The 10365-nt window shown below is 33.2% G+C and overlaps 1 protein-coding gene across 1 annotated transcript; it reads left to right on the plus strand.

Moving 5' to 3' along the window:
* The first annotated feature begins 2022 nt into the window (after nucleotides 1–2022).
* On the plus strand, nucleotides 2023–8064 carry LOC143581888 (uncharacterized). The gene is made up of 8 exons (XM_077064571.1): nucleotides 2023–2155; nucleotides 4332–4383; nucleotides 5714–5787; nucleotides 6153–6254; nucleotides 6566–6694; nucleotides 6785–6836; nucleotides 7483–7556; nucleotides 7787–8064. The coding sequence occupies exons 1-8, from the start codon at nucleotides 2031–2033 to the stop codon at nucleotides 7908–7910; spliced, it is 732 nt and encodes a 243-aa protein (XP_076920686.1). The 5' UTR covers nucleotides 2023–2030; the 3' UTR covers nucleotides 7911–8064.
* The last annotated feature ends 2301 nt before the right edge of the window (nucleotides 8065–10365 follow it).

The raw sequence follows: 10365 nt of genomic DNA on the forward strand, positions 1-10365 counted from the left end.
TGCTCACGCGTATCACATGCTCACGCATATCACATCTGCGCGTGGCGCATCCGCGCGTGGCGCATATCACATGCTTGTGCATATCACATCTGCGCGTGAGAATAAAGAGAAGACCTCGCGTATCCTCAGGATAGGCGCGTATCACACATGCACATAATCAACCTCGTTCTTATCCAAATCAGGATTAGGGCAACCTTGATTGTGCACGTCAGACAACCTTCCAGAAGGTATCTTTTTAAGGAATAAGAATATGCTGATGTTGACAGCTGCCAATGAAAGGTGGACAACTCAGCAAAACCCATGTGCTACCACGTGATTATAACCAATGAAAAAGCACCAGGTGTCCCAAGGACACGTGGCGCAAAGCAATTGGAGGAGGCCAACAAGGCCCTAACTGGGTCTGAGCCCAATCATTGGAAACCCTAGCACTATAAATACCACATCAACTCCACAAGGAGAGACACACTCAATCACACAGTATTCAGCTATATTAAGCAATACACTCCAATTCCCTTACTCTTATATTATTATCTTCTCCTACAAATTCTTATTCTCACACCGGAGGGTTACCCCAAAGAGGACCCCTCTGTCCCTTTCTGAGGGGTAAGTTTACGGTGCTGTTCATTTTGTAGGTGGAAGAACCCAGATCCCAGAGAACCATCGGTGAAATAGCATAATCACACCCGAGGAAAGTAGATCGTCTACCAGTGAGTCGATCCACGTTTCTTCAATGTTATCAGCCTATCATCCCTTGTAAACATTATATATATATATACAATTTGCAACTTTTGTGTGCATCATTAGTTGTACATTAAGCTTTCTAATTTGTACATCAAGTTTGGTTGGATGTATATTACTTTTATACATACTTTTCTTTTTATCATTTTTTTACTTTGAACCCAATATTTTTACCATTTAGCACCAACAATTTTAACTCTTTAAACTTTGGTCCCCTGTATTGTCTATAATTTACAAAATTTTCGTTTTAGTATAAACTTTGTGATTAACACGTCGCAATTTGCGTGTATGGTTTAGTGTTTTTATGACTATTTTGTTCCCGTTTAACAACCCCGTTGCAAAGCACGGTGCCTAGATCAAGTTAATTACTGTTTTCTTTGTTCTACGTTTCGTGTGCATGGTTTAACGTTTTTACGTATACTTTCGTTCGGAATTAATTTTCTTCCTTTTATTTCATTTTTATATGAGTTTTTTCTGGTGTTGGTGGTCGCTGACGGCGATGTTGCATGGGTTCTACCCAGTTTTTTCATAACTGTATTAGACAGCGAACCGGACGTGCAACAGGTTCATAGGTTTAACCGGTCGGGCTGGCCGAACAACTTTGGCCTAAAAAGTGACGGTTACGGCTGTAAAAAGATTTTTTCAAAAATAATTTTTTTATAGTAAACCGGCTCAATCGATCCAGTTTTCCGGTCCGACGAACTGGTTCAGACTGAGGGTTTTCTGGAAGCCAGGTGAATTGCATAGAACCGGATCGGCCAGTGAACCGAATCCCGGTCGGACCGGTTCAACCGGCCGGTTCAGTCTTAACAACATTGGTTTCATCTGTCACGGTTTTACGCGTCCGCGTTGCTTACGCGCCCGCCGCAACGCGGGGCTTAATGCTAGTTTTTAATAACTAAAGAAAAAATAAGTATATTTCATGCATGTATTTTAGTTGAAACAACTTCTTTATGTGATTAGACATTCAAGGTACTATAATTGAATTTAAATTAAAGTAGACTACGATTTTTTTTTTTGAATGTTAATGCTTTCCTCCTACTATTTACATTAAACCGCCGTTGCCAGTTAATGCTTTCCTCCTACGAATTAATATTTCAACAGTTAAAAAATTTGTGTTTTTTTATTTGTCTTCTGTTGTACTTTATGGAATTGTTGAGTCAAATCCTACTCTGCCAAATTTTCCACAAGAGAATGAGCCCACATCCACTGAGCCTAATATTTATCATCCTCTTTATATATAAGTTATAACCAAAGTTTTGTAAGTAGCGGCTGCACTTATAAGGGTGGCGATGGCGGCATCCACGGGAACCTCAGTGAGGACGTTGTTTATCGTGTTGTTTTGTCTGATGATAGCTTCCTTTGTTTACTTATTCCTTTTTGGCGACTACCTATCTTGTTTTGACTTGCATGCAAGGTAATTACTTACATAACAGATCTTATATTATCTTGGTATTAATTAATGATACATATATCAGCACTTCTTATTCCTCTAATTTAGCTCCGCTACATATCTTGTGTTATTCAAACTCTCAAAGCATGCCAATAGTAGGGGTGTTAACTTGTGTGTGTGTGTGGTGGGTGTGGGGTGGGGGTATGCATGCTAATAGTAGGGGTGTTAACTCGGGTTGAGTTTGCCTAGCAGGTAGTTAGGTACACCGCCGCCGATGATGCGTGTACCTTTTGAAGTCCTCCATTTCGATTACTTATTACTAAGGCTATGTGTAATGGAATTGCTACAAAACGTGGCGTTTTGCGTTATGTGACGCCCAGCCAACAAATTATGGATTTTTGTTTTAGGTGTGTAATGGTGTTGTAGCCCTATATATACATGTATATATATCACACACACTCAAATATAATAATCAAAAACTCAACTCACAAGCAGGTGAGAAACAGTCCTCAGCCCCACCCTTGTCGCCCAGGGGCAGTGTTCTTTGCCCTTGTCGTCTTTCTTTACCGTCTAGTACACATAGCCTAATAGAGAGAGATAGAAGATGAGACATAGCCCCATATAAAGGAAAGTTTGTATTAAAAAAAATGAAATAAAAGGGAATGGGTTGTTTGAAGGAAATATTTTTTTTTTACCTTTTTTTAAAGAAAGGAGTTGGTAATTTACTTTATAATTAAAAAATATTAACTTTATAGTTTACTTTTTTAATTAAAAAATATTTAATTTTAAAAATTTAAATGAAAAAACAAAAATATTAACACCTATTTTAACTTTATAATTTATTTTAAATTAATATAAAAAAGATATTATATAAGTTATATATATAATATATATATATATAATATTAAAAAAATCAAATCATATATTAAATTAATGCCGTTCAAAATAAATATATCAAATCAATTTGTAGTCCAGTAGTTGCTAGACATGTGGCAAAGAGATTTGACTGCTAGAAGCAACACAAGTCAAGTCACTCCCCCGAGCCACGACCAGTCAGCTGGTCATTTGGAGAGAAATTTTTTTTAACGGTCAACCAATAGAATTGTCGAGGTACTTTATATGTGGCCTAACCCGTTTGCACAGAGCCCTTAAACGCCTCCAAGTTATTTATAGTTTCGGAAAAACCCGGACGCCCTCAGAATGAAACTGGAGTTCACAAAGATTTTAGTCTTCCTTCATTGAGTCACTCATATCTCCTCCAAAATATTGTTAACGAGGTTTAAACTTGGATCTCTGTTTAAAACCTCTGCTTACCAGTATATCATATTGGAAAGGACATTTGGAGACATAATTTCATATGACTTCTGGGAATGGAGAATTGGAGATGCCTCTTTATTAAAAACACAGTAATATCTTATGAGAACCATTTTAAGTTTTAACTCATAACTATTTTTATATAATTTGATTAAAATACATATGGCTTTTTAGAATTAAAAATGTGTTTTCAGAAAAATGATATTAATAGTACTTTTCCTAAATGGCCAATACACATGCACATGTTCAGAATTTTTATTTTTTTGATTAAATGAATTAGAATGGTGTAAAAGATAAAGAAACATGGGGAAGGGAGAAGATAATTTTAAATTTATTTTTTTATTTAGTCATAATGTATATATTTTTATGTGATTCTTGTGGTTTTAAACATAATATTTGTTCCAAAAATAGTCATTTATAAATAGTTCAGTCAGTGTACAATACAATCTGAACTATTAATTTCTGGCGATGACATAATTGTAATTATATTTTTTTAAGTTCCCTCGCTTTTTTAAAATGTTGACAACTTTGTTATCTTTTTTTTTTTAATTTAGACTTTTTAGAACAAATAGCATGCATGATTATGTTCATGCGCAATTACTATACTTTATACGTAATTTTAGTCCATATTTACAATTATGGCATCACGTGTTATGTTTATGCCACTATGCTTTTTTAATTAAAATCTTGGGACGAGGATGTCTTGCACATTTTCTATGATAAACAATTATGGTACAATAACCCGCCCGTTTATGATTTAAATGCGATGTAGAGCTTGCAGATTTAGTTAACATAATTATAATTGATGTAATTTTGTGTGTCATTATGATGAAACAACTTAATTGATTGTACTGAATATATATATATATTCTCAAATTTGTTGCAGGTGGACGATACAAGGAACGGCTGATTTTACAACATATGTTGTTGTTATAGGGGTATGATTGCTCGTGCATCGTTGCGGTTTAATTATATCTGTTTAGTTTAACCATGTTTATTTCCACTAATACAAAACCTTACTTTTTAAAAGCTTTTATGATTTAACGTACTCATTGAATAAAATCTAGACGTGGAAAAATAAAACTTTTCAATATATTATATATTTTAACCTTTTGTCGCAAATTAACCAGTATATATTTTAACCATTTGCCTTTGATACATTTGGTTTTCTGGCTCCAGAGGCTGTGAAATTTTTGAGTAGGGTTCAGCGCGTCGTACACGGAACCTCTTCAGCTTCTAGGTCCCAAAGCTTCGTTTTTAGCAGGATTGGCTTTGCTGTTCAAAAGGGGGTTGCGGCGCAGCTTGTTGCCCGTTTGCCTGCCACTTTATTGAAAAATAAAACTTTTCAATATATTATATATTTATAAAACTTCGTTTTATAGTAAATTATTGTGATGGATATAGATAATAACTAATAGTAAAATAAAAGAGCTGAAATACAAATAAATATACAAAAAATTATGTTGATGTTAATAGTGTATATATTAGTGTTTATTCTACTACTAGCTTTTGAACCCGTGTATTACACGGGATTTGTCAAATAATAAAAATAAAAAGATCCATTATTTGAAAGAAATTAACAATATTAAAGGTAAAAATAGAATATATAATACAACAATAAAAATAGAATATATAATACAACAATAAGAAGTCTAGAATCTCAAATTTACGAAATCGATTTTTTATACAATAATTGCATAAATTGTTTTGATCAATTACCCGTGGATAACTATGATGAATGAGATGAGAAATTAGAGAATTAGAATGAAAATTATAACTCATTTATCAAAATTGTTTTGTCCCATAACTCATAGATTGTTAGGATAAATAAAAATAGATAATTAGAAATGAAATTATAACCCATTTGCCAAAATTATCTTGACCCATGACCCATGGATTGTTAGCATGAATTAAATGAGAGATTAGAGAATTAAAAAGGAAATTATAACTCATTTATCAATATGATTTTGCTTCATAACCCATGAATAAGTGGGATGAATGAGAAGATAGATTAGGCCTTGAATGAATGTGAGATTGCCACATCATCCTAATTATTTTCTTTTATTAGTATAGTTAGATAGTGATAATTAGAATACTGTGTATGAAACGTGTAAAAACTTTACGCAAGGTTTGAATAGACAAATACATGAAAGCCTGTTTCATGCGAAGGGTTTTTTTTGTTGTAATTCATCTCTTACTGATGCTATATTTATAACTCTCCGGTTCAACTATGGACTCATATGCCCTATATGTATCGATATCTTTTAGGCATGGGTTGCATACAAGGAATCAAGTTGGATTAGAGCTGCTGTTGTGATGGTTACAATGTATTTTATGGGAAGGTGATCTTCTTTCTGTTTTCTTCCTAGTGATATGTTTTAACAGGTTCCCCACATGACCATAAGTTTTCGATAGCACATTTTGTTGTGTAACTCAATAGCTTTGTCCTTTGTGTGCACGGGCCCATTGTCGGCTCAACCTCTTTAGGGGCCTAAAGCGATGTCTAAAAGCCTTAAATTTAAGGCCTAAAGCCCTAACTTCATTTCAATCCTCGTAAATTCAGCCCTAAGCGACGGCCACATATCAACCGTCACACAAGTTGCCCTTTTAACAAAATTTATTGTATTCATCGTTTTTCACCAAGATCCTTATCAGAATGGGTACAGCCAAATTAAAATGGACTTTTTTCTTTTTTCCTTTTTTACAGCATTATTAGCATTGGATACATCCTTATGCAATTCTACAAGTTGTCACCTGAAGAATACTTGAATGACCCATTATACTTTTTGTTAGCAAGACGTCAAAAATGGTACAGTAATAAATAACAGAAATATACAACGTACTTAACTAATAGGCATTGTGTATTCAAACACCCCTTTTACTATTCGTACACCATTTTTATGTATAATTTCTCTTTTTCATACACCATTTCTAAAACTATTACGGGTGTATGAATAGAAGCTCCCAACTAATATCCTTCTTGAGCTCCGTTATTGTTTTGACATGTAACTTTTTTATTTGTTTTAAATTAAATGTTAATGTTAATTCTAGGTGTTGATGTTATCATTGTTACATGTGTTAAGATATTTAAATCTTTTTGGATTCAATTATTTGCCATAGGGAGGTTAGCAAAGGACCTTCGGTTATTGCTGCAAGGATCATCTTTTCGGTATTAGGTTGTTTGGTGCTAGGAGTTCTGATTTACACGATTATTGTCGAGTTATCGCCATCCTACAAATACTTCACATCGTAATTATTCTACCTTTTTTCACATGAAATTAATTAGTATCTCGTTTAACAGAAACTTAACCTTAACGGAGTACAAATTAATGTTGACAGGTGCTTGGCAACAAATGCAATTGACATATATATCCACGTTGTGATTTTGTCGGTATGCCTTTTCCACTCATCAAAGTCTTATCAGAACTCACCACTACACATATGTTAAAACAATACAGTTACATTGACATATATAATCGGAAAAAGAAACTGGGCTCTTTCTCAAATGACCAATTTGAAAACCAAATTGGGTATTTGCGTCGCTTTTATGGTCGCAAATCATGTTTTTCCACTAATTTGCAACCAAGTGACGGTCACAAAAACCTCCGTCGGCAATCTATTTTTGTGACCACTAGATATATAGGGGCGACCTTAATAGCAGTCGCAGTCTTTGCGACCAGGTTGTGTCCGGCTCTTTTTGCGATGTGATTGCAACCACCTTTTGCGACTTGGTTGTGACTGTTTTGCGACTAAAATTACATAGATATAGTTATAAATACATAAAAGATCACCAACACATAAATTTACTTTGATAAAATTACTTTTAACCTTTTTCGCTACAGCTTGCGACCAAAATTGGACTATTTCAAAATTTGTGACTGTTTAGGACCAGATCTTTCCTAGTGCGGAAATTGTTTTAGATGTTTCTCACAATATTTAGAGGAGCTGTTATGGATGCTCTAAAAGATAGGAGCTATTTGCAAACTTTGAAGAATCTTGTTATGTATTATATTTTGTACTACGTATTGCTTTCACAGGTGTGGGTAGCATACAAGGAATCAAGTTGGGCGAGTGCTTTCTTTTGGATAGCTTTACTTATATGTTTTAGAGGGTAAGGGAAAACTCACCATGAACTTTATCTCCTTTAGTTGATAAAATACTTCATCAAAACGATTAATAGGTTTGATTATGCATAAGATGTCTTTTAATTGTATTAAAAGACTAAAGTAGGTGTATTCAACTTCTTCATCTTATATCTTTGATTCAATCCACATTTCAACTCCTTTGTTCATATCTCAATACACAAACTCATTAACTCATCTGTTTCGAAATCTGTCACAGTGTTACTATATGTGCATACATAGTGCGGGAATTGTTTTATCTATCACCTCAGCATCCTACCTCCCTAATAATAGTCAAGAGCGGCAACAGGCAAGTACTTCAACGAACCCAATTTGACAAGTAATTTAAATGGTCGGTGTATAACTTGATTCTATTGCCTTCAAAGGGGATGTCCTAATAGTTGTAGATAGTAGTAAAGACCTCCTCTCACCCCTAGCGTGAGGGTTAAAACTTTAGAAGTGATGTTCGATATAAACAAAAAAACTAGATTTTATTATAGTATATAGCCAAGTCATTTATTGGAAAATAGAGCTTTCAACACCCGCTTTAGAAAGGGAAAATTATGAGAATGTCCATTCTAAGCATTGTCCCCATTTGCAAAGAGTTCTCCAAATGGCCATCAAAATTTACTCGTCACACTTATATTCTTAAAGTTAATGAGTAGTTTCATAAACTAACAAATAATTGACGCGTGACGCAAAATCAGTCGGGACGAGTATTATATTATTATAATTAATTATTGAGACAAGTTTAAAAATATATTTTTGTATTACATAAGGATATTCTATATATATATATATATATATACTAGTTTGATCCTCCCGTGACACGGGAGTTTATTTAAAGTTTTGTTTTTTAATCGTTTTGCTATTTTATGTGATTTATTTTATTTTTTTAACATAATTTTGTTTTAATTTAATGCATATATATTAGTTTGTTATTATATTTTTTAACGTTTGGGTTTTATCAGTTGAGATGTTTAGGTTTTTTAGATTTTTAACGAACAAACATAGTCGAACACGAGCATGTTGATTTGTTTAAATGTACAAACATGAACACAAATAATAGTCTAATGAAAAAGGGGCATTGATGTAGTTGACGATGGTGGGTAGTATCAAAAGTTTACCGACGATGGAGATGATAGACCAGCAACAGAGAACATGTAAAACAGATAAATTAAATTAGAGTTTGATGATGAAAATGTTTATTAATAAATGAGATCGTATAATATATTTGAGGGCTATTAGAGTTTTGTAAGACCCATAACTCGTGAAAATTATTCTTTGATGATTAAGAGGTTATTTCACAAATAAATGAGATGTTATAACCCGTTTAAGGGTTATCCGGGTTTGGTGAAAACCATGACCCGCGAAAATTATTGTTTAATTATGAAATAGTTTTACAAATAAATGAGATGTTATAGCCCATTTAAATACTATCCGGGTTTGGTGAGATCCATACCCGCGAATTCGGGTCAAATGCATAAAAAGCCTCTATTTATAAATCAAGCAATCTGGTGGCTCTAGAGAATGGGGGAACAACCTGAGAATGACACATAAGATTTTAAGATAGACAATTATATAGATAGTTATATATATATATATTTATATATAACTTTTTATTCAAAAAATATTGTTAATATTTATATAGTTTATATACAAATATTTTTAATATAATTATATAGTTTTAATGAAATTATAGGGACGAATTTTTATATTTATAGATATTGTTGTTTAAAATTATTTTTTTTATATATTTTTATTTAAACCATCATATATTTTTAAAATATTAAATATACTTATTTAAATACAAATTAAAATTTTATATTTTGTGTATATGTTTATTTAATATAAATCTGATTTGTTAAAAATAAAGACCTATATATATTTAAATATATGCAAAATGTTACGGGTGAGTTTTTTTATGTAAAACTACGATGGATGAGTAGATTGGAGGGGAAGCTGCTAGTCACGAGTAGATTTTTTTAGGGGGGGGGGGGGGGGCGCTAATAATGACCGGCAGATTTGGAAAACTAAGGCCAAACGTACTGGGCGTCATTTGAGGGCGATAAGGGGCGACGAAGGGCTAGAACACCGCCCCCCGGCGATTTTAGGGCGATTAGGGGCGGCGGGGGCAAGGTCTTCTCCTCGCCTGGAAGAAGGGCGAATTGTGTGTGTGTGTGTGGGGCCGGCATGTATGCATATGTGTGTGTGTTATACACACACACATATATATATATATATTATATATTATTATAATACTATTTGTAGCCTCTACACCATTACACCCCAAAAACAAATTTTCACCTCTTGCTGACTGAGCGCCACACGGTGTAAAACGCCCCAATTTGTAGCCCCTTCACTACACATAGACTAATAGTCTTTAGTAGATTGAGAATAAAAACTAGTCGTTGCAAGTAGTTTTGGATGAATATTTAAAGAATTCTTCGCAAATGGGAGATATTAGTCGAGATACTCTCCTTGAGAACATTCTTAGAATTTTCTCTCGTAAAAATATCATAAAATTATTTAATTATTATATATAATTTTTTTTAATTGACTTAACCAGTAGTGAATAGTCATTTTATTGATCATCAGTTCATCACCAACTTTTGCATGTTTAAAACACAAATAAAATATTTAATAAAATATAATTTTTTTTAATTGACTTAACCAGTAGTGAATAGTCATTTCATTGATCATCACCAACTTTTGCATGTTTAAAACGCAAATAAAATATTTAATAAAAGATATTGCGAATAAGAAAATTGTTTAGTAACTTACAAAATGTCTCTTCAC

This window comes from Bidens hawaiensis, unplaced genomic scaffold (assembly GCF_021521415.1).
Source record: "Bidens hawaiensis isolate Kalapana, Puna unplaced genomic scaffold, B.hawaiensis_p1.1 tig00031215_1, whole genome shotgun sequence".
Taxonomy (NCBI): Eukaryota; Viridiplantae; Streptophyta; class Magnoliopsida; order Asterales; family Asteraceae; genus Bidens; species Bidens hawaiensis.